This window comes from Schizosaccharomyces octosporus (assembly GCF_000150505.1).
Source record: "Schizosaccharomyces octosporus yFS286 unplaced genomic scaffold supercont6.2, whole genome shotgun sequence".
NCBI classification, from domain to species: Eukaryota; Fungi; Ascomycota; class Schizosaccharomycetes; order Schizosaccharomycetales; family Schizosaccharomycetaceae; genus Schizosaccharomyces; species Schizosaccharomyces octosporus.
Genome location: NW_013185620.1, coordinates 1,670,981 through 1,694,673, shown reverse-complemented (window position 1 = coordinate 1,694,673; position 23,693 = coordinate 1,670,981). Strand labels below are relative to the sequence as shown.

The window sequence follows — 23,693 nt, the reverse complement described above, 5'->3', positions numbered from 1 at the left end:
GGGACAAAATATTCTCCAAACGGTCTGACAATTACACTTTCTTTTCTCATAATTTACTAAGTTATAATTATAAAACTTATTAATTAACAAACTTATTAAAAATGTTACGAAACTGTATTAAAACATAGTCGACGACTGTCTTGCCAACTGCGGCATCTTTCGTTTCGTGGGAGAAGGCAAATAATTATCGTCCTGGGCAATGGAAGCCCTAGCTAAGGATAGACTGCTCGGAACATGTTTGCGTCTCACCTCACGCCTAATTGGAGAAGCTTTTATAGGGCTAAACACATTAGATGGGATAGCATCACAGTTAAACATGTCCATTGCCTCCAAAAAATCACCGTCAAGCATATCAGAATTATTAGCCCATTGTGGCTTGCTGGGAGTCTCCACAAAGGAAGAATCGCTTTCTTTCGGCTTCTCCAAATCTGACTTAAATCTTTCATTTTTTATAATTGATTGCAAACTGTGAGACAGGATGTCTTCATTGGCTGCAGCCGAAGGCCGGAATGGAGTCAAATTCCAAGAGTCTGTTTCGGTAGAGACTGCAATATTATTAAACTGTTTCGCATCTGGAGTTGCTAGCATTTGTAAAATGCGATTTCGATGTTCCTTTAAATTAGTGGATGGGCTAGCAGACTGTGTACTTGAATCAAACTTCAAAGGGGATAGAAGGGAAGACTTATTATAATCATTAATAGACATATCATCACATAAGGAAAGGGCTCTGGGGCACAATGTACGCGGAGGAGTAGGAAGATCAATGGAAAGAGATCGCTTTGTTTGTTTAAAAGCGCTAGGCTTATGAGTTGGAGAGGCGGGAAGCGATGTCGGAAGATCAGTATCCTCCCTTCGACAGGCTGAAGAAATATTTATTTCATCCCCAAAATTTTCATTATCGGATGTAGCAGTGTTTGTATCAGAAGCAAATTCGCTTGGCGCAGCCCCTTCTAGCGACAATGGTGAAGCTCGAATCCTGTTAGGAGTTTTCAGATCATTCTCATTTCTACTTATTTTAGCTGCATTATCCACATAATTGAGACGATAAGAATCACTCGACTCGGGAGAAGACACTGGCGGTGTTGGCGATTGTATTCCTGGCTGAGAAGAGTCAGCACTCACTATCGATGAGACACCCAAATCGGAAAATCGGGTTTCCAATTCGAACGATCCATTTTCGCCACCTTTAGATTTGCCAAGACCCCAATATTTTGGATAATCGTTAAAGGACTCTCGATCTGTTACGCTAACCTCCCTTACCTCGGGATACTTTTCGGCGGATCCGGTAGAGAGGGTTCTTCTATATCGATAAAACGAATTTTCGTTCTGGAAATTCAGAGATGGAGTAGAGTAATTGGGAAGCGCGGGGGAGATTGACGCATTGTTTTCGAATACAGGTGGAGCTGGTCGTGGATTAACGCTAGATTCTCTAAGCTTCAGTTTTTGAAATTGATCTTCATAACCAGGACGGATAGCCCAAAAATGTCCCTTCCCAGGAAGATTTTTGGACCGTTCAACTTTCATAAAAGCTTTATTAAGACTAAGGTTGTGACGGACAGAGTTTTGCCAGCCGTTACTAGATTTACTGTAAAATGAAAACGTCCCACTGATCCAGTCATAAATAGCACTTAAGGTAAGTCGTTTTTCGGGTGAGCATAGGATGGACATTCCGATTAGCATAGCATATGAATAAGGAGGTTTTCGTCCGTCATCCATTGGAAAATAAAACTGATTAGACTCTTCATAAGAGGGCATAACAGGTGGCTTTCTACCTGTCAAACCCTCAAGAGAATATTCAGAAGGAGGAGGTAAAGGCAGAGGAGGTGCAGAGTATGTTAAACGGGTATAAGATGGAATGTATGGACGGGTTGACTTGTTGGACTTGGGTAAAGAAGCATTTAGCATATTTTGGTTTTCTTTTCCGGATGCATATAACGCAGTTGAATAGTTGTACGTATTAAAAGTCGAGTTTGATGTTTGCGAATAGACATCTGGGTATGGGCGAGAATAAGGATTATAGCTCATGGGAGCCTTTGCAGATAGTGGGATACTTTGAGCTGGTACAAATGACTCTGGATCATTGCCACCGGCAGTCAAGCTGAAGGATGCGTTATTAGAATACTTTGACATAGAGGAAGATAAAAAAAATAGCAGTGACAAAACGAAATAAAAGAGAATAAGATAAACAATAGCGTCAAGAACGTAACTAGAAAAGCACTTGATAAATAGTTAGGTTTCAAGGAATGATCATATAACAATGAAGATAATTAAATGAATAGAGATTTGACCGTCAAAAAATACAAAACATTCCAAAAGAGAAGGATTTGCTAAAAGAATAATAAAAAAGAGAGAAAACAAAAAGAAAGATAGACAAGAAGAATCTGGAGAAAGCTTCGATAAATATACAATCCTTGTACGAAATACGGAAAGAAGGAGCGGTGCAAAAAGAAAAGGGCTCTTAACCGTTTGAGCAAAAAATAATAAAGAAAAGAAAAGAAAAAAAATTAGAGGTCAGAGTACGTTTAATGGAATCAATAACAGGAAGTGTAGGGAGTTTGTACAACTTGGCCTGCGTAAAAAAAGGAAAATAGAGAAGATAATAGAGAGCAGCCTAACCAAGACGGTTACCAGGGTCCAAGAAATACCTTAATAAGACTTAATGAAATAGTAAGGCAGGAAAAGAAAAAGAATGAGCAACTAAATTCAAACGATTAATGAATTGGGGTTAATTTATACAAGACAAAGCAAGTAAAGAAGGAACAAAACGCGAAAGATTCCCGGTAAAAAGAAACATATAGTAGCTTTTTTATATATACTATTTCCCAAAATTCAAAAGGACATGGATTTCTTTTCAAAAAACTTCCAATTCCAAAAAAATCGGTGTTCTGAGAGAACGGCTAAGACCAAATCCTCTTGCAAGATTCTCCTCCTCTATGAGGGAGGGGAAATAAATTCCATAATGAACAGTATCGTTATTCCACATAGCCTGGTGTGGTATACCACATTAACAACTTTGTGCGTATTCGAATGATGTGTAGCGCTGTAGCATTATATAACTTTAATAAACAAATGTTATACGAGTAGTTGATTGCGTTTGAATTTAAGGAAAACGATATAAAAAGTTATTCGATGGAATAAATTTCGAGTTATTTCCACTACTATTGCTTAAATCAATGCGATTGTTCAAGTATTTTGTGAAAGCATTTGGGCTCCTTTTCACAGCAACAGGAAAGCGATGTGCTGGAATCGGATATGCTTTTCATAAAGAATACGTGCTTCTTCCATTCCTATGAATCCCAGTGTACTCGTACTCTTTCGTTTGCTTTCTCTTTGAGTCATGAAAAACTTCTTACACTTCATTATTCAAGGTCTGTCTTGAATTTCGTTATTCGCAAGAGAGGGGATAGCTGTCTACCTACGGTGGTTTTTCGTTTCATCCTACTTTTCTATATTCTTTTTAGGTGCTGTATTATTACGGGCTAAATTTTCCATCCCTAAAATATTCTATAGCCTAAAAAGTATCTTTTGACATATCGTTGTAGATTAAGTAAAAATGTCAAGGCTTCACATCACTTGTCCCCATTGTCCCAGTGTCGTCTTTTCAAACGAGAGACCTGCTGTGGTTGAGAAACCTACGCTACGATCTATCCTAGGTGCTGCTGAAAAAGGTCCGTCGGAATCAGAGCGTTACTATAGTCTTAAGGATCCTTTTGCGTTCGATAATATCAGTGTTTCAAAACCCTTGGCTAGCAACATCAAATTACTGGCATGCGGTGAATGTGAGAAGGGACCATTGGGATACTTTGATCCTGAAGGAAAGGAATATTTATTGCTGTCTTCATTAGAAAAATAGAAACCGTTATGGTTTTTATTGCTGATCCTCGGAAATGAACCTAGACACTATAGAAAAAAGACGCAAAATCTAAGATTTTTAGAAAACGCATTCTACAGAAGAGTTGCTCGAAACGTGAAAACCGAGTAACCCAAGTAGTAAAAGTACAAGCGTGTCATAAATAACAACAAAATACGATTTTTTTTTCTATAAAAAAATAGTTCTAACGAAAGGAATATATAAATTACACAATGTTCCCCAATATTGAACTTTCACATCTATCAAACCATACCCTCTCCAGTACGCGATGATCTTATTTACAAGACACTTGCACCCTCAAACGCTGGAGAAAGAACCATATAAGTACACTCCACGTTATTTTGCTTGAAAATAGTGAGCATTTTCTCAGCAATTTCTTCATAATGATCCGTAGCCAAGGAGAGAATCGTGGGACCGGCACCAGAAAGACAAATACCACATAGGCCTGGTTGAGATTCGGGCGTCATTTGAGCAAGGATCGTTTGAAGTCCAGGAATCAATTGAGAGCGGTAAGGTTGATGAACTTTATCCTTCATTACCTCATGAATAACTTGATGATTCACGGGAGTCTGGCCCAAGGCTGTAGTCAAGAGTGCCAAACGTTGAAGGTTATAAATAACATCTGGCTTCGTATAGGAGGAAGGCAAGACACTTCTAGCTTTTGAGGTGGAAAGGTGGAACTGAGGAATGACAACAAGCGCCTTCAGTTCAGGAGCCCATGGAAGCTTTGTATATCGTCCCATGTTCTCTGGAGGTCTAGAAAATGCTTTATTGTTTAGAAGATCACTGGCAGAAGGAATCATAGCTTCTTTTTCAGTATTCGATAACTCACGAAGAAAAGAGCCTACAAAACCACCCATCATAGAAGCCATAACGTTGTCGGGATGACGCTCAATCATCAAAACGTAATCCATCATTTGTAATTTGGATAACTTCAATTGAGCAAGCTCATTAGCAAGCATAACACCCGCAATAGCAGCAGAACCACTGGAACCCATACCGCGTCCTAAAGGTATAGGATTCTTCACATGAATTTTTGTCGCCATTGGAAATTCATGAATATCGTGGCATCGTAGAACATAAAGAGCAGTCTGAGTAATCATATTTTTATGGATATCCAAAGGTACTTCTTCAGCACCATCTCCTTCGTAAGTCAAAACACATTCACTCTTGTCATCGCTGACTTGCACGTCGAGAGTCATATAGACCTCCAACGACATTCCTAGCACATCGAAGCCAGGGCCGATGTTTGCAGAGGAAGCAGGTACTTTCACTTGAAATTGATGCATAGTACAAAATGCTGATTACAAAAAAAAAAGCAATAAAAAAGTAGGAAAAGAAAAAGATTTGCGAGATCACCAAAAATGCAATAAGAGAAATGACACCCGAAAACGACCCAAACTCTTTAAAACAACACAAAAAACGAATGTAGGTAGTCAAAGATTAAAAATCAAAAAATCCTTAAAACGAAAAAACCGTTACAAAGCTTTCTAGGGAGAAATCAAGTTCACTATCCAACCTTCCTAAAATGATTCGTGTTCGCGTCCGAAAGTAAAAAGAAACTATTTAATTCGCGAAGAGCAAAAGCACGTTCCTACCAATCCAGCATAGATACGTTCACGCAACTTACTCAAAAATGAACGCTCTTTAAGGCCAATATGCCTACTCTTGACGGTTTGCTTTGGAAAAGTTTTCGTTCAAAGATTCCGATGAGACCCCGGTGCTGTTTTGAAAATGCATTTAGTGCAAAATAGCAATCACGGTAAGTCATTTGCACAATATAGTGCGAGTTTGTTAGTAAACAAACTAGAAAGGAAAGATCCAATGTTGGATTGCTCTTCCTGAAACCGTTCATTTCTTTTCCTCTAATAAAAAGAAAAACTAATCGTTTTCTATCTATTGCAAGGCTTGTCATGTGACTTTCAAAATTAATACATGTCGCATGACGATTCTACAAAAAACGCGTCCTCTCGACGTTGGAATCTGTCAAGACTTTTTCCTCAAATACATTGCACTTTTTTTTCTTGTTTAAGATTCTTATAACGTCTTCATCGGCCAGCTTTACGTATTCCATTTTCTTCTCTCTCTTCAAGAAGACGACGATTCTTCAAGGGAAGAAACGCACCTTGACAATGATTTAGCAAGGTACTATATACTTCTTTTTGTATCGTTTATCCACCTTAAATACATTATCAAAAGCTTCCTTCCGACATCATCTTCATCTTTAGTGGCCATGAAGGCATCTCGCTATATATTAGATGAGATCGATATCTAATATCACCCTCTAGGCAATTTATTTTTGCTTTGAACATTCATCTCTCTAGGCTTTAAGCTTAGTATTTCAAGCAACTGTATGTGTTCGATACAATAATTTGGATATCAAAGCCCTTCTTATAGAAGAGGATGCTAACCTCGTAGTCTTTAGCTTGTACTTCATACGGATACCAACATGGAACCAATTGTGGCTCTTTTAATCGGGAATGGTGGACGCGAGCATGCGCTAGCTTGGAAACTTGCTCGATCCCCTCTTGTTTCAAAAATCTACGTTGCACCTGGTACTGGCGGCACTGAGAGTAAAGGACCAGAATGCAAGATCGAGAATGTAAACATTGGAGTTTGTGATTTCGAAAAGCTGGTCCAATTTTCTTTGGAAAAGAAGGTTAACTTGGCTGTTCCTGGCCCCGAATTGCCTCTAGTCCAGGGTATTGAAACTCATTTCCGTAAAGCCGGTATTCCATGCTTTGGCCCTTCCTTGTTGGCTGCTAGAATGGAAGGTAGTAAAGTATTCGCTAAAAACTTTATGCACAGAAACAATATCCCAACTGCTGTTTACCGTATATTTAGCAACTACGACGAAGCCGTACAATTCGTAAATACTTGCTCTTTTGATATTGTCATTAAAGCTGACGGTTTAGCCGGCGGAAAAGGTGTGATTATTCCCCAGACAAAGCATGAAGCAACTACTGCTCTACGTGACATCATGTTGAATGAAGACTTCGGTGCTGCCGGTAAAACTGTTGTTATTGAAGAATTGTTAGTCGGTGAAGAGCTATCTATTTTAACTTTCACAGATGGCTACACCTGCCGGTCTCTCCCCCCGGCCCAAGATCACAAGCGTGCTTTCGACGGCGACCTTGGTCCTAACACCGGTGGTATGGGTGCTTATGCACCTGCCCCTATTGCTACTTCACAATTGGTTAACCAAATTCACTCTACCATCATCCAACCTACTGTCGATGGCATGCGCATTGAAGGTTATCCCTTAGTCGGTATTCTTTTTACTGGCCTTATGATTACTCCTCAAGGTCCTCGCGTCTTGGAATACAATGTTCGTTTTGGTGATCCTGAAACCCAAGCCGTTCTTCCATTGTTAGACAGTGATTTGGCTGAAATTATTGTTGCTGCTTTGGAACGCCGCTTGGATTCTATCGACATTTCTGTATCAGACAAGTTTAGTTGCGCTGTCGTATGTGTAGCTGGTGGTTATCCTGGTTCCTATCCTAAGGGGGATCCTATTACTTTCTCAGAGACCTCAAATGAGAATGTTCATATTTTCCATGCGGGAACTTCTCTTAAAAATGGCCAAATCGTTACTAATGGTGGTCGTGTTCTTGCCGTAAATGCAACCGGCGAAACCGTTGAATCTGCTGTTAAATTGGCTTACGAGGGTGTGAAAACTGTACAATACAAAGATATGTTCTTCCGTAAGGATATTGCCCATCATGCTCTTAAACCCTCCAATGCCTTCAAAGAAAGTTTAACTTACGAAACAGCTGGTGTTTCTGTCGACAATGGAAATCAATTTGTTCAACGCATCAAAGAAATGGTCAAATCTACTCGTCGTCCTGGTGCTGATGCTGACATCGGTGGCTTTGGAGGTGTTTTTGATTTGAAGCGTGCCGGTTGGGAAGATCCTCTGTTGGTCAGCGCTACCGATGGTGTTGGTTCTAAGCTTTTAATTGCATTACATACCAATAAGCATGATACTGTTGGTATTGATTTGGTAGCAATGAATGTCAATGACCTTGTCGTTCAAGGTGCCGAGCCACTTATTTTCCTTGATTACTTTGCAACTGGTAAATTGGATCTTGCGATCTCCACCAGCTTTGTAAAGGGTGTCGTAAATGGCTGCAAGCAGGCTGGCTGTGCTTTAGTCGGAGGAGAGACTTCTGAAATGCCTGGTCTTTATCACGAAGGACATTATGATGCCAATGGTACTTCGGTTGGTGCTGTTTCACGTCAGACAATGTTGCCTAATTACGAAGCATTCCGTTCAGGAGATGTTTTGCTTGGCTTGGCCTCTGATGGTGTCCATTCCAACGGCTACTCACTTGTGCGTCGAATTGTTGAAGTTAGTGGCTTAGACTATAATTCCAAGTGTCCTTGGGATGATAGCACTTCTTTAGGCTTCTCCTTACTTACTCCCACCCGTATCTACGTGAAGCCCTTGCTTCAAATTATCAAGAAGGGTTTAGTTAATGGTATGGCACACATTACCGGCGGAGGACTTGTGGAAAATGTACCTAGAATGCTTCCCAAGAAATTCAAAGCTGTGATAGACGCCAATACTTGGAAGGTCCCAGAAGTATTCAAATGGTTACAGCGCACTGGTAATGTACCTATTTCTGACATGGCGAGAACCTTCAACATGGGTATTGGTATGGTTGTCGTCGTCCCTTCTGAACATGCTGAAGAAGCCATCCAAGATCTCTTCAACTCTGGTGAAACAGTATATCGTATCGGAACACTCGCCGATAATACAGATGAAGAGCAATGCAACTTGCTTAATTTAGAGAAGTGGAATGATCATTATTAATTACGTTCAACTTTGCTTAAACAATCCTTACACTATTAAGAAAAAGACTCTTTAATTAATTTTTGGTAATAGATTTAATAAATTTTGCTTACTCATTAGCTATTGTCTTCTAAATATTACGTATAGATATCTCGTTATGCTCCAGCAATTCCTAACCCAATAAATAAGAATACAATTGCAATGCCGAGACATGAGACAACTCGATTAATAAACCTCCAATATATATGTTTCCATTGCATTCTGTAAGTTCTGCTACCCGGGATAGGAAGAAAGGATGCTATCACCCACAAAGGAGGAAATATAATACCTACAGTGAAGAAGACCATAAATCTAGATATACCATTCTTTACCTGAGTGTGTAAGACATCTGATTCCTTTGGGGTTTGCAAATGCTTAACCTTTTCCAAATTATCAGAATGGTTAGATGAACGATTTCTAAGAATTTCCCTGGTACTGAAAACCTCACTTGCATTTTCGGACTGAGATAATGGATGAGCAATATTCCCAGTGTAGCTTGCACTAGCAACGGGTTTTCGGGCTCCAGACGTGCTACTCATTGAGCTTGAAGAGGATCCATAGTCTAAAAGGTTATGTCTCGAATCTTTCCGTAAATGTGTATTCCCAAGGTTATATTCTCTAAAAGGAACAATATCCTCCACAGGAGCAAAAGGACTAGATTCATCATCAGGATGATGCGAATTGTAAAACGTATTATCAAGTACGGACTGATGTAAAGGAAGCGACACACTTCTTGTATTGTAATTATCAATTTCATTGGAAATCCGGGGAGGATGAGTGACTTCAGACACAATTCTATTCCTGCCATTGCTAGTACTGGGTACTGGACGATTTAATCTAGATACTGGGAGACGGGGAACTCCAGGTTGGGAATTGAGTCGTTCTGGATGAGATGAGAGGGGGAGACTGGTCGAACGTTCCTGCCTATTCGAAGCATCTAATTCATTTCTATTAATTGCAGAAAAGCCGGATTGTCGGCTGGACGGCAGGAGAGGTGAATCATTTTTATCCAGTTCACTCTGAACAAAAGGATTAGCATTATCATAGATGCTATTAGCTTTAGGTGAGGCGGCTGACTGGACCGACACAGATTGAGAAGGAGAGGAAAAGACTGACGAAGTTTCATGAAAAGAAAGATTATCATTTACTGGCTCTTCAACGGCATCGTTTAATATTTCGCTGGACTGTTCAGGTACCAAAGTACTAGCACGTTGAAAATGCGGGCGATCTGTTTTCACTGAAGAATGTCGTATGATAGGTTGTGATGAATGAGATGCATTCAACAAATTGTTTCTGCTTAAAGGTGGATGCTTAAAGCGAACACTTTCTCTTGAGAAACTTGAGTCGTTACTAATTCTCTCTTGTTTTCTGGTGTTTTTTAAACGACTTTTACTACGAGAGAATGCCATTAGACGCTAATATATTTATTATTATCACTGATAATTGATTGCTCAACAATGGATAAAAAACAGAAACGGAAATTATAAAATCCAGCCTGACTTAGAATTCCTTTATAATGTTAAAAGTAAAGAAATAAAGATAGATTAGTAGTCGAAAGAAAGAAAAAAAGCTCGTAAAGAATGATTTGAGAATAGTAAGGAAATAAATACGATGAAATCGAAACGTATAGAAACAGAGAACAAGAAAGACTAAGGAATAAAATAAAGCAAAATAAAATAACAATAAAATAATGGTAAAAACTCACTAGTTCATGTTCGCAAATTTATCAATGGGGTTAGAATGTGGGTGGTAAAGGCTAACCTACTAGATGGATCACTATATATGGGAAGACTTGAATCAAGCAAACGGCAATGACGAGCTTTTTTTATTTATTTTTTCTTTTTAATTTTTTTTAAAAAAAAAGCAAGGATATTTAATCATTAAAGAAAATAAAACAAGTAAGAATAAATATTGTTTATGGCATCTGAATACCATATATCACCATCTGCGAGCACTGCCCGAAAAAAAAAAAGGAAAGAGTGTCTAAAGTAAATAAATAAACATATTTATCAAATAGTAACGAATATAAAGACAAAATTGATATAAGTGAAATCGGAAAAGTTCTCAGACGTAGGTCGTTTGATTATAATTTACAACGATAAACCCAGCGAAGACCAGAAAAGAGCCCAAGATTAAAGTGAAATTGAGATAGTGACCTTTAAGAATTATATCAAAGAATAAGGCTAATGGTATGCTAAGACTCATTCCAAGAGTCACCAACAATGGACTAGTCATTAGCATAGCAATGACCCAGAGATAGTCGGAAACAAAAGTTATACCAGCGTTTAAAAGTAGTACGGCATTACCACTATTAGTGGAAGGGAGCTGGAATTTTTCTACTCCATAGTAATGCAATAGAATTAAAAAGGGCCACAATAGAACAATATCAAACAGTCCAACCAAGCCGAAAAACAAACGCATTGAAACGTAATTCTCTTCTGTAACATGAAATTTTACAAGAACGGAATAGCATCCGTACAAAAAAGCAGCTAATAAAGCAAAAGTATTGCCCAACGCTGGTTGAGAAGGACTGTTATGCCCATCAGGTATCTGCTTTGAATCTTGAATCACGACTAAAATCACTCCTCCGACACTCGCCAATAAGGCCAATAATTTGACAAAAGTAAATTTTTCCACGTTGAAAATAGCGCCCAACCCCAGAGTGAAAAATCCACTCATGCTAGATATAATGGTAAACGATGCAACGTTTGTAAAGGCCAAAGAGCCATTGCTGAAATAATTAGCAGCAAACCATATAATGCAAAAACCTAAACTAAGAGAGGCGGTTTGTCGAACCGTCATAGGCCTGTTTCGAACATATGTGCGTGAATTTTGGTTTCCATCCAAAGATTCGTAAATGGAGGCATGGGTTGTTAAATCTTTCTTCAAATCTTTTCTTTCGAAAAGATACCATGGAATCAAATAAAACACAAAGGTACCGGTGTTCAAATATGTAATGAAAAAGGGATTGAAAAAACCAGGATCATTCAGTAGATTATTCGTAAAAAATGAGCTAACTAGCCATAAGAAAACAACGAAAAGCAACAGAATTACGCCGGTGGCATGTTTTCTGTTAACTTGGTAATACATAATATATATATAAACCGTCTTCTACTCAATAAGCCTCTAGAAGCGAAAAACAAACGGATTGCCTATTGATTCAAACGACAAAAACAAAATAGTTAGATGTAAAGTATGTTAAAGTATATAAAAGAAACAGAAACCACCAGAAATTTAGATAGTGTTGAGGATGTCATGAAACACGATAATTGCTCTGGTTCGTAATACAATTCGCAAAAAAGCATATCGATAATGGTAAACATCGAATGTGAATGCTCACAGAAAAGCATTTATTTGTTTATGTATGCATAAAGAAAACGATAATGAATGAAAGCTATAGAAAATTATGCCAATTTCATCTGTAATCCATTATAAGGACTTGTAGCTTGTATAGCGCAAGAGACTTGTTTAGCACTTATTCGAATATGATGAAAATGAGTATACGAATAATTATTATTATGGAAAGCTAGTAAAGGCATATATCAACTTCAAGTCAGATTGGCGAACGTGAGAAGTACTAGAGTAAACTAAACAAAGGACACATGTGTGTGTAATAGTGCTCGATGTAGACCTTTTAATAGTAAGGCAATTGGAGAGGTAAAAGACAAAGGGATTGTGAGTGTATAAAGTCTTAGGTCATTAATGAACAACGTGAAAACTAACAGAAGGAAGCGAAAAGGATATCCACGAGCAAACGTTACTCCGAACTTTACGGCGTATACTTTGTGAAGAAATTTTCATTAATGAAGAGGGAGAAAAAAACAACCGATTTCTAGCATAGAAAAAAAAATAGCCTAACTTGGGTTGTGTTTTGGTTGAATGATAATTGAGGTATAATCAACAGACGTGCAGAATATATGAAAAATTAAAACTTAAATCAACAAGAGCAAGTAGCCTTTTGACTTTCCATATCTAAGTAAATAGGATCAGCAAAATCACCAGCAGCGTCTTCAGCATCAGAGTTCTCCAAAGCCAGACGAGCAACGGTTTGGAAAGCTTCTTGAACGTTAACAGCCTCCTTAGCGCTAGTTTCAAAGTAAGGAATTTCTCCTCTGTCTTGGCAATAAGCTTGGGCCTTTGATTTCGAAACCTAAAAACACTTGTGTTAGACGAAATGCCTCACATCCAAAACTGAGCAATTCGTACCATTCTTTTCTTTTCTTCTACATCCACTTTGTTACCAATTAGAATGAAAGGGAACGTTTCAGGATTGCTTGGCGAAGCCTGGATAAGAAACTCGTCGCGCCAACTGTCCAACGTTTCGAAGGATTTGCTATTGTTCACATCATAGACTAGTACACAGCAGTCAGCGCCACGGTAAAAGGCGACACCTAAACTTTGGAAACGCTCTTGTCCAGCAGTGTCCCACAGTTGCAAAGTGACCACCTTGTCGTCCACGAGGACTTCTTTGGTAAGGAAATCAGCACCAATGGTTGCTTTATAGTCTTTGCTAAATTTCTTGTTGACATACTAAATTGAACATATATTAACATCTACCCCAATTTTCCATCAATGATGCTTTCTTCATTATGCCGTCGCGTCAATATGCCACAGAAGCGTCCAGAGTAAGCATTGCGACCCAACATAATCTGTAAACCAGAAAAAGAAGAGCTAAAAAAAAGAATAACGTACCTGATTCATAATCGATGTCTTTCCTACGCCGCTTTCACCAAGGATAATCACCTTCAGCAAATGTTTCTTCCTGCCAGTCATTTTAATATTTTATGACAATAGAGTTCTCTTTACTTTCTTTACTAGCAGCAGTAACGGTTTTCTAATCCAACCAGCTTTTATGTCAAGTGAAGAAATATATATCTGGTTGTGCTCCTTGTTGGCTACAAAAGCTCCTTACTTCATGTCATGTAGAATAACAAATGTATCATTCTATCACGTTATTTGGTTACAGAAACTCCTTGCATTTCCTTATTTACGAGGCATTTACAAACAAACCACAGTTCAGACGGCTCATGTAATTAAGACAAAAGCGAGGAGAAAGGAAGATTGAGAGTGTTGATGCTGCCACGGGGTATGCTGCTACGAGGTTTAGACCATTTATTTCTTTAATGTCAATGAAAATTAACATTACAAGGACATCTTATATCTGAAAGCAAACCTATCAGCGTTGAACTTTCGAGTACTTCTCGTCTCGTTTGTATAGAAACCAAAAATCTTGTAAAAGGATCATAATGGAGAACATTGATCTTGTAGAAAGGCTCAAATGGCGAGATTCTCGTGAGAAAGCGTATGTTCAAGTCATTGAGCCATACACAGAGCTATTTCACACAACGCTGTCTCTCGATCAAAGAGAACCGAATGTGAATGAAAAAGATTCCTCTAATGACCATGAAACGTTTCCTGCCGGTTTAAATGCACCAGCCATGTCGCTCCAAGCTATGGCCGATGAACTTCGATCGCTCCAACGTACTTGTGATTTGTACCAGAGAAACATGCAAAAGGCACAGTTTACTTGTAAACAGAAACTACAAGAAAACTCGCTTCTGGAAAAGCAACTTTCCTTACAGAAGGAATTGAACGTTGAAAAGGACAAACGCATTCATCTTCTACAGGATGAGCTATGGGCGCTTCAACTCGAAGTGGCTTCCCTTGAGCGTAAACCAGCTGGTTCATGATGATTTATTGAGTATCCAAGCTTCTCGGGAAAAATCCTAGGACTTCTGCATAACCCTCTATTAGAATTTTCTTTGACTATAGGTTTGCGAAGATTGAGCGTTCTCCAATGAACCTCTCCATGCTTCATGGCTTCTTTTTCTCTTTGCCAAGACTCCTTGTTGACTTTTATAAAGCAATTGATCCTTTTTTTCTAATTTCGTTCAACTTCTAGGATTACGCATTTCAAGGATAGATTCGTTAATCCCTCCAAAGGAATGGCCTTACTTGAGGAAGATGTTTTACTGCTTTTCCAATTTGGGCAAAATTAACAGCTACTCTTTTATATTGTATTGTCTAGTTTAATGATTGAAACGATCAGTCTTTGAAATCATATTTTCAAATTTTTTTTCATTCGTTATAAACTATAGACTTCGAGCTACTTGTAGTTTGATTCTATTTGCAAAAAATACTTGCTTTTAGAGATTCATTCTTAATTCATTTGCAAAAAGCATCCCTTGTTTTTAATTTTTTAATTTTTATCACTAAACGGTTGTATTCTATAGCCCGATTGGCAAACCGTGTTCCATTTGACTTGTCGTTTTGTACAAAGAATAACCTAGGAGGCTACAATCATGGTTGCTGATACTACTCTATATGATATTTTAGAAGTGGACCCTACTGCTTCTGCAGAGGAAATTAAAAAGCGTTATAAAAAGCTGGCTTTGCTAAACCACCCCGACAAGGTAGCAGAATCTGAGCGAGAAGATGCAGCAGCTAGATTTCGTGATATACAAACTGCTTATGATGTTCTTCGGGAACCTGGTTCTCGAGAGATGTATGACATGCACGGTCTTGAACAGGAAGGCCAAGATTCACAAACAGGAGTTGACATTAATGATGTTTTGGCTCAAATGTTCGGTATGAACTTTGGTGATTCCGGTGCCAGAGGTGCGCCGGGGCAGCGAAAGCGTCGAGGTTCAGATGTTGTTCAAGACTATGAGATATCATTAGAAGATATGTTTAAAGGGAAAGAAGTCAAGTTGCGTGCTACTAGAAACGTAATATGCCCTCACTGTTATGGTAAAGGAGGAAAACGTTTTGCTAAAGAACGTTCTTGTTTGTCTTGCGATGGAAAAGGCATGCGACAACACCTTCATAGAGTTGGTCCTCATCATGTGACGACACAACAGTCAGCATGCGAAGATTGCAATGGGAAAGGATCTGCTTTTAGAACCAAAGACCGCTGTAAATACTGCAAAGGAAGCGGAGTCGTTGGAGAAAAGCGAGTCCTTAATTTTTATATCCGTCGTTCTGCAAAAGAGACGGACAAAGTTGTTCAGCCAGAAATGGCTGATGAAGCTTTGGGAATGACTCCGGGAGATGTCGTCTTGCGACTTCGACAAATTCCTCATCCCGTATTCGAACGATTCGGTGATGATTTAAAGGCCAAGCTTCATATCAGCCTCGCCGAAGCTTTGGTAGGTTTTAAGAGAGCGATCATAACTACATTGGATGGCCGCACATTAGAATACCACCAGCCTGCCGGAAAGATACTTCGACCAGGTGATTGCATTGTTATACCAGGTGAAGGTATGTACCGAGGTGATCGAACCGATTTACGTGGTGATCTCTACTTGGAAGTCGAAATAGAATTTCCAAAGGATGACTCATTAGATAAAAAGTCGATGCAATCTTTAGCAAATGTCTTACCCAATTGTTCTAAGCAAGTTCCCGTCTCTCAAGACGCTATCGTGGACTCAGTGACAGGATCCCTTGGAGACGTTTCAAATTTTGGAGGCAACGCTCGTTTTGAAAATCAGTATGCCGAAGAAGAAGATTTCCAATCTGTGCCGGAATGTACGGCTCAATAAGCATTGGAAACGCGAATTAGGGTACAATACCTGGATTTCCTTCTTCAGAAAAATAACTGCATAATCTAAAATTCTAAAAATAATTGAAATGCACCTCTGTCTTTACCCGATTATTGCATTCATTTTTTATCGACAGACTCGCCCATTGTATGGTTATATTTAGGTAATGGTAATGAATTCATTCAACAATGATGGATTTGGATAGAATTGCATTTTGGAGTAAGAACTAATATATAATTGAACGTTTGAACAATGTATAGAACCTGAAGCAATCCACTTGTCACGTGGACAAAGATTGCACATTCCAAGGATGAGTACTTACAGAGTAAAACATTCGATTGAATACTAATAAATGTTTACGATTAAATTTGAACACGAAGAAATATTCTGCTTCAATTACAAAAGCTGAATGGGTTGCATGAAAAGAAACAAATCCACACATCCATACCATGAATCAGAAGGACATTGTAAATTCTTACTTTGTTTTTCAATTAGTAAAAGTCTCGTTTTTTTGTAATCTCAAGAAAACAAATTGAACGAATGTTAAGAACAATCGTACAATCAACTAGAAATGTGTTTTGGAGGACTTGAAAGTTTTTTCCTACACATCATTAACAACTATAACGTTAATATTTCAAAGGATGTCAAAATTAATTTATATGAATAAAACTATGTCAATACTTCTTTTAACATTTGTGATAAAATGCGAAAAAGCAGTATGTTATTTAGGGTAGGGTTATTGGATAACAGTCACGACATATTGTCAAAACTAGTAAAGAAAGGAAGGAAGTAGCGTAGACTTCACACCATGGCTCCTGGACTTGTTGTTGGATTAAACAAGGGCAAGGCTTTGACCAAGCGTCAATTGCCTGAGCGTCCTTCTCGTCGTAAAGGACAACAATCTAAGCGTACCACCTTCGTTCGTTCCATCGTCCGTGAGGTTGCTGGATTTGCTCCTTATGAGCGCCGTGTTATGGAATTAATTCGTAACTCTCAAGATAAGCGTGCTCGTAAGCTTGCTAAGAAGAGAGTAAGTGATGACTAAAAAATAAAACGTGTTGTTTGATACTAACCACACGTATAGCTCGGTACTTTGAAGCGTGCCAAGGGCAAGATTGAAGAGCTCACTGGTGTTATCCAAAGCTCTCGTTTGGCTCACTAAATGGATCCTAATGAATAATAAAATATGGATTCTGTACAAAGAAACTTATTTTCAAGTAAGAGCAAACATTTATCGAATTTCCAATGCCAAATGAAACTGCTGGTAGAAGTAAAGCATTGAATATGTAGCGATTGGTAAAAGGCTAGAAAGCGTTTATGAAACCTATTTTTTGAGCACCTACGGGTGGTGCTAAATATTGAACTAAACTGTATTTACCAGACACAGATGTTGAAATTCTAACTTAGCTAGGAATTGAAATGAAGATGTAAGTCACTTTCTCTTGTCGATACTGCGATACTACTGGCATGTTTAGTCTCAGCTAACCAAGTTAAGTCTTTGAGAATCTTTTTTATTTCTTTTCTTTTTTTTTGGTTGACATGACCTATACCCAATACTTCAAGTCAACATCTTTCTCTCGCTGAACCAACACAAAACTGCTATGCTATAGGAAAACTACTTTGAATAGTCTACAACAACACAGCGGTTGAGATTTCTTTACGACCTTCCAACTATTGATTCCTTGTTTCGCATTTCAAGTAATCCACCTCCTTTTCTTATGGGACTACCCACCCATCTTGATGAACTACTGAAAAGAGGTTTTACGATATAAGGGACTTACGATTAATACATGTTTAAAAGTGTAGAAGAACGTAAAATTTTCCTTCGAAACGAAAGTCTTCGCTTTATTCAACCGTATACCAAAATCGTTTAACGATTGCGTATTGGCCACTTATTATAAAGTCGTGAATCGAGTATGACATGGATGACCATCATGGTAAGAACTCAAGTCCGTTTTGAGTGATCGACGTAATTTAATATATAACAATGAATCGCTGCAGATACATGCAAAAAAATAAATGAGAGTGATGGACGTTTGCGGTCATTATAGGGATCGCAGTGCCAAACCTAAATGCCACCATATGGGAATAGATGTATATGTTGACTGAGTGCGTTTCATTGCCAGGACGAAAATTCAGGACACTCTCGATTTTTAGGCATATACTTACTGAGCACAGGGGCTTTACATTACAAAAGAAATCCTTGAACCAATATCGTTCTCTCCTCCTCTAAATATTTGCATATATATTATATATCAGCATTGACCACTCTATTTCTTAATGTACTATTAAATACATTTTCCTTCCTTCGTTTTTTGGAAGCGCCGAATTATTTTTTCTGTTATCGTTTACTTCTTAAAAGCCTATTTGCCAATTGTACATATCAATTTTTTGTATAAACTTATAATCATTCTGATTCAATACGAATCAGTTACCGGTACTTTTGTCGTATCACATAAGTTTTGGTGGTTTCCTTGCATTTTCCTTCTTCCTGTCAGCACTTGTCAATTGAACTTCAAATTATTTTGAATTGATTATTAGTTGCGTTCATTGTACTTACAGTACATATTACCTTCCTATAGCATCATTGTTGACTCATTTGCTCTTATAGCCTTTAGAGCGTTGAACTGTTCGTCAAATACGTGACGAAACCGTCATAATCGATGGGTAAAGAAAAAAACAGTAACACCATTAATTTACTAGTTTCTTTCATTTAAAGTTTACTTGTCAGCCATACTCTTTGGATCCCGAGGCTATTCTCCCCTCGTAAAGAATTTTCCTCTCCCTGATCTTTTCTACCTGTACTTCTGTACTTCCGATAACTAAAGAGGTTTTGTTATTCTTTTCGAGGCTGGTACCTGTTTCTTTGGATTTTTCCATTTTGGTGGAACGAATTTGCTGTTTTATCGCATACCGTTCTCTTGTCTGAATAAGTGTCTTTAAAAGAAATCGAAGATTGATTGACAGTAGTATATTGAAAACTCTGACTTTCTCTCGCTTTCTCACCCTCAGTCTCTTTCGCTCTCTCTCTATCACTCTTTCTCTCTCTCTCTCTGCGTGTGTGGGTGTATTAGTATTTCAATTGTTTGACCTTTTGGATTTCTCTTTCTGTTTATTTTGGTTTCGTACAACGTCTATCTCTTTTTCGTTCTGTTTCTGAAAAGTTTATTCTTTTTGCTATTGTTAATCCCTTCAAAGATTTTACCTTCAGCTTTTATTCTTTAAATTCGCTATTCCTGCTTTCACTCTCTATCAGTACACATTTACTACTGTTCAACATTCACAATCTCCAATTCCTTCTAGTTTTTAGCAAGTGACATTTGGTGTTCATTATTTCCCTTTATTTAAGTCTTTTTCAGATCCGTTCTTCAATATGGATCCTCATTGGAAGCGATTAGAAGCTAGTGGTCGGCCTCCGCCTCCTGCTTCTTCAACAAACCAAAGAATTGGTGGCATTCCGCCTATAGGTACGTATAAGTAGTAATTACCTCTCTCAGTAGCAGTCTGTGAGTAATTGAACTTCTTCAATCAGCCTCAGTGCATATGGTAGCCTACTTGATTTGAGGTTTTTCGGTTTCAACATTACTAACATGTTTTAATAGCCCCAGATGTAATTCAGTCACAAATTGAGTATTTACAGGCACTGCAAATGCAACAGCAGTCTCAAGCGTTGGCTGAGAATGAAAACTATTCACAGGCAAACTTAACCTCTCCTTTTCAAGCAAACCCATTTTCTAATCCCACAAAACGGGAAAGCTTACTGTTACCAAGACTTAACCCAATTGCTCCTATTGGCGCACGTCAAATGCAGTCTCCTCCAAGCGCTGCTTCAGCGGAATTACAAAGTCCTTCGGTTAAAGCACGTACGGAAGCTTTATTTAGTCCTGCCAAGGAGTCGTTTGATACGTTTGGACCTGGTGCGCATGTTACCAGTCACCGTTCCAACGTGATGGGTGGAATTCCCACAACTCGTATTAGACGTCGTTCTTCCGTTGGAAATGAGTCGCTCTCTCCTGTTTCACCAAAGAGTGCCAATTTTTTAACACCATTAAAACCAATTGAAGGCAATTTCGAATGGCAACAGTCACCAATGGAATCACCTCTTTCTGCTCGCTCGCTTCAAGAAAGCATTTACATGGAACCTGAATCTCCAACGACGCATGTGCCTGTGCAGATGCCGCTTTCCACTGCCTCTCAGCAGTCGTACATTAATCATTCGACAGACGGTGCTTCTCTTCCACAAAGCTCTTTTTTGAATTTTAATAACTCTGGAAAACGGGTTTCGGTGTCTGCTGCTGCACAGCAACATAAGAATCTATTTCTACCTTATTTACCCCAAGCTTCCCTACCTAAATTTATCAGTACAGGGAGACTTCTTGTTGGAACATTACATATAAACCGCAAAAATCGGTCCGACGCATATGTCATAACGGACGCTCTTGATGATTACATTTTTATTTGCGGATCGAAAGACCGAAATCGTACATTGGAGGGTGACTTAGTTGCTGTTGAACTTCTTGACGTAAATGAGATACTCCAAACAAAGCGAGAAAAAGAAGAGAAGAAAATTCGCCGAAATCTTTCACTTTCTGGTACTTCAAAATCATCCGTGAATAGTAAAGCAAAAATGATGTCTATTAGTACGCCAATGGCTTTGGGAATGAACAAAGGAGCTTTGGCTTTCGAAAGATCCATCGAGAAGCGAAAGAATGATTATGAAGTAACTGGACAAAGCCTTTCATTTGTCGATGACATTTCTTTAAACCAAGACAATCTTCCAAAGTATGCCGGTCATATCGTTGCCATTCTTGATCGTCCAAGTGGAGATACTTGTTCAGGTACGTTGGCATTGTATCGACCCAATAGTCTTGCGTCGAAGAACCAGTCTTCTCATCGTCGAAATTCGTCAACTTCTAGTGGAGAAAGCGGTAAAGGTCCAAAAATCGTTTGGTTTAAACCAAGTGATAAACGGATTCCACTGATTGCTATATCTAGTGATCAAGTTCCACCCAAATTTTTCACTAACAATGATGAGTTTAAGGATCAGGTTTTTTTAGCTGGCATTAAGAGATGGCCCACAACGTCTTTGCATCCATTTGGTACATTATACGAAAGCATTGGAAAAGTGGGTGATTCAAATGTTGAATTTACTGCTATTCTTCACGACTATAGTTGTCGTGTTTACGAGTTTCCTGAATCGTTATCTTACAGTATAAAACGATTACCCAGTCCTGTTTCTCCCGAAGAACTAAATAATCGATACGATTTACGAGATAAGTTAACATTCATGGTGGGAACTCGTGACTACGCAATTCACATTGACACTGGTCCATCTGAGGGTGTTATCATTTTAGGTTTTCATGTGACAGACGTTGCTAGCAGTATTAAGCAAGATATGCCCATCGATGATGAGGCTGCCAATCGTGTAGCCCAAGTTCAGCTTTTGCAAGGCTCTGTTCCTTTCTTACCGAAGAAAGTTACTGAGGAGGTGTCTCTTACAACAGGTCATGATTGCCTAACAATCAGCATTGTTATACAATTAGATCTGAAATCTGAAACCGTATTACAGTGCTCTTTGGGACCTTCAGTAATTCGCCCTTCATCTTACATCAGCCTTGAAACCGCTCAAGCCAATATACAATCAAATGAAGCTCTCCAGTTACTTGAGAAAAGTGCTAAAGTACTTACAAAACTAAGACTACAGACAAAAGAGGATGTTGATTTGCAACCTCTTTATTGTTTTGGCTTCCTTGATGACCAGCTTAGGAGCATTCAAGAATTAAATATGAATGTTTTTGAAGCTTATCCGGTTGTTTGTTCTTTGCAACAAATTGAACACTGGATCAATGAGAAAACTGCTTCTCATTTAATGAGTATTTTTCCGAACAAGGTAGTTCTGAGAAAGAACGCACGTCCAAGTAATTTGGACGCTGCAATTCGTGCAGCCCGCCGAGCCGGGTTCCCTCTTACGGCAGAATCTTCATCTACTGATTTTATGGCGGCTTTAGCAACTACAAAGGATAAGAATCTTCAGAGATTACTACAACTAAGCTTAAAAAGACTATCATCAGAATCAGAGTATACGGTGGGTATATCTAACGATAAAGATGTATCGCATTTTGCTTTCGCTAGTCCTTGTTACACTCACTTTTGTCATCCTACTCGTCGATATATTGACATTTGCGTGCAGCGCCAGCTTCACGAGGCTTTTGAAGGTCGTCCTGATTTTTCAAAAGATTATAAAAGCTTGCTTTCAGTTACTCAGTCTTGTAATACACTAAGTAACTTTTATCGATATGCTCAAGAAAAGAGCATCCATGCCAAGCTTTGTGAAGTAGGCCAGATAATAAATTCTCGCTCTGGTCTTATTCAGTTGAAAGGTTTCGTAATAGCCACTGACCAATCTTTCATTGATTTAGTAGTTTACGAATTGGGCTTAGAAAGAAGAATTTATTTGGATCTCTTACCTCTGAATAGCTGTGATTTTAATGACCAAACTGAGGAATTATCTTTTTCATGGAGAAAGTCCTCTCCTTCTTTTTATTACGCCACTTCTTCTTTAGAAATTGACAGTACCTGCTATAGTAACTTTAAGAAAAAATTTTTGGATTCCAATGGGTCTTGCAAACAAACTTGCGATTTGACAGGTCATGGGTTACATGATTTGATTAATATTGCTGAAAGTGCTGAGAAGAATGATAAATCTTCCGATACTTTGAAATTAGACGCATCTTCGGAATCTTATGAAGACGCTGCAGTTGAACGTCTTCATAGTTTGCGTATAAAAGAGCCCGATTTTGTACAGACAATTCGTCCTGGTCAGCAAGTGGATGTTTTTATGTTTGCTGACACTTCTTCTACGTATTCACTTTCGTTACTCACCTTAAAAAATCCGTTTTCCGACTAGTTTATGAGTTCTTGTTCTTGGACTTTATAATATGTTTAACAACATTAATGATTCTTTTTGGTTATTCTTTGTCACTAATGTCTATGGGTGACAACGGTATATTCCTTTTTAATGCTAAAAAGGCCTTACTCATGTAATGCTTTCATTTTCCTTTGTTTCATGTTAATTATTTCATTTCTGTTGGGAATTGTACGTTTAGTACGTGCAAGTTTTTAAATTTTGACAGTTCCCCTATTCTTTTCAATTCTTTGGGTATTTATTTATTTATCTATCTATTTATTTTTTCTTCTTTTTTTGTGCTGCTTCTTTTCCGTTCGTCCCCGACCTTGTTAACATTTGTCTTAGCAGTTCATTTGTATATCAACATTATGTTTGACTTTGAGTCCTTCCAATGTATCGGATAACTTTTCTCAAACGTTGTTTACCTCTCTTCATGGAAAGCTAATTGGTATGGAATTTATCGGTTTCTACAATTATATATATCTGTCAGTGTATATACAAACTAATTTACTCTATAATACTAATTCTAGTAATCCAGTT

General features: G+C 38.4%; 11 protein-coding genes across 11 annotated transcripts; 6 read left to right on the top strand and 5 right to left on the bottom strand.

Annotated features, from left to right (window-relative positions):
- Positions 1–48: 48 nt before the first annotated feature.
- On the bottom strand, positions 49–2,948 carry SOCG_00186 (fork head transcription factor Sep1). The gene has a single exon (XM_013162606.1). It carries the CDS (start codon positions 2,128–2,130, stop codon positions 118–120), a length of 2,013 nt encoding a protein of 670 aa, XP_013018060.1. The 5' UTR covers positions 2,131–2,948; the 3' UTR covers positions 49–117.
- SOCG_00184 (homoserine kinase) lies at positions 2,885–5,523 on the bottom strand. The gene has a single exon (XM_013162604.1). The coding sequence runs from the start codon at positions 5,158–5,160 to the stop codon at positions 4,150–4,152; it is 1,011 nt and encodes a 336-aa protein (XP_013018058.1). The 5' UTR covers positions 5,161–5,523; the 3' UTR covers positions 2,885–4,149.
- On the top strand, positions 3,078–5,094 carry SOCG_00185 (guanyl-nucleotide exchange factor). Its single transcript, XM_013162605.1, has one exon. The coding sequence runs from the start codon at positions 3,554–3,556 to the stop codon at positions 3,851–3,853; it is 300 nt and encodes a 99-aa protein (XP_013018059.1). The 5' UTR covers positions 3,078–3,553; the 3' UTR covers positions 3,854–5,094.
- Positions 5,524–6,110: 587 nt separating the features above from the next.
- SOCG_00183 (phosphoribosylamine-glycine ligase) lies at positions 6,111–8,800 on the top strand. The gene is made up of 2 exons (XM_013162603.1): positions 6,111–6,222; positions 6,290–8,800. Exon 2 carries the CDS (start codon positions 6,321–6,323, stop codon positions 8,685–8,687), a length of 2,367 nt encoding a protein of 788 aa, XP_013018057.1. The 5' UTR covers positions 6,111–6,222; positions 6,290–6,320; the 3' UTR covers positions 8,688–8,800.
- SOCG_00182 (uncharacterized protein) lies at positions 8,725–10,467 on the bottom strand. Its single transcript, XM_013162602.1, has one exon. It carries the CDS (start codon positions 10,112–10,114, stop codon positions 8,822–8,824), a length of 1,293 nt encoding a protein of 430 aa, XP_013018056.1. The 5' UTR covers positions 10,115–10,467; the 3' UTR covers positions 8,725–8,821.
- On the bottom strand, positions 10,409–11,958 carry SOCG_00181 (membrane transporter). The gene has a single exon (XM_013162601.1). The coding sequence runs from the start codon at positions 11,793–11,795 to the stop codon at positions 10,770–10,772; it is 1,026 nt and encodes a 341-aa protein (XP_013018055.1). The 5' UTR covers positions 11,796–11,958; the 3' UTR covers positions 10,409–10,769.
- Positions 11,959–12,158: 200 nt separating this feature from the next.
- On the bottom strand, positions 12,159–13,608 carry SOCG_00180 (GTPase Ypt7). Its single transcript, XM_013162600.1, has 3 exons — positions 13,398–13,608; positions 12,912–13,235; positions 12,159–12,855 (listed from the first exon to the last, which is right to left on the bottom strand). The coding sequence occupies exons 1-3, from the start codon at positions 13,476–13,478 to the stop codon at positions 12,643–12,645; spliced, it is 618 nt and encodes a 205-aa protein (XP_013018054.1). The 5' UTR covers positions 13,479–13,608; the 3' UTR covers positions 12,159–12,642.
- A 39-nt stretch (positions 13,609–13,647) lies between these two features.
- On the top strand, positions 13,648–14,665 carry SOCG_00179 (uncharacterized protein). The gene has a single exon (XM_013162599.1). The coding sequence runs from the start codon at positions 13,952–13,954 to the stop codon at positions 14,393–14,395; it is 444 nt and encodes a 147-aa protein (XP_013018053.1). The 5' UTR covers positions 13,648–13,951; the 3' UTR covers positions 14,396–14,665.
- Positions 14,599–16,513, top strand: SOCG_00178 (DNAJ protein Xdj1). Its single transcript, XM_013162598.1, has one exon. It carries the CDS (start codon positions 15,008–15,010, stop codon positions 16,244–16,246), a length of 1,239 nt encoding a protein of 412 aa, XP_013018052.1. The 5' UTR covers positions 14,599–15,007; the 3' UTR covers positions 16,247–16,513.
- A 527-nt stretch (positions 16,514–17,040) lies between these two features.
- On the top strand, positions 17,041–17,470 carry SOCG_00177 (60S ribosomal protein L36). Its single transcript, XM_013162597.1, has 2 exons — positions 17,041–17,276; positions 17,331–17,470. The coding sequence occupies exons 1-2, from the start codon at positions 17,055–17,057 to the stop codon at positions 17,406–17,408; spliced, it is 300 nt and encodes a 99-aa protein (XP_013018051.1). The 5' UTR covers positions 17,041–17,054; the 3' UTR covers positions 17,409–17,470.
- A 2,149-nt stretch (positions 17,471–19,619) lies between these two features.
- Positions 19,620–23,153, top strand: SOCG_00176 (ribonuclease II family protein; the record flags this gene model as incomplete). Its single annotated transcript, XM_013162596.1, has 2 exons — positions 19,620–19,713; positions 19,849–23,153. The coding sequence occupies 2 exons, from the start codon at positions 19,620–19,622 to the stop codon at positions 23,151–23,153; spliced, it is 3,399 nt and encodes a 1,132-aa protein (XP_013018050.1).
- Positions 23,154–23,693: the final 540 nt, after the last annotated feature.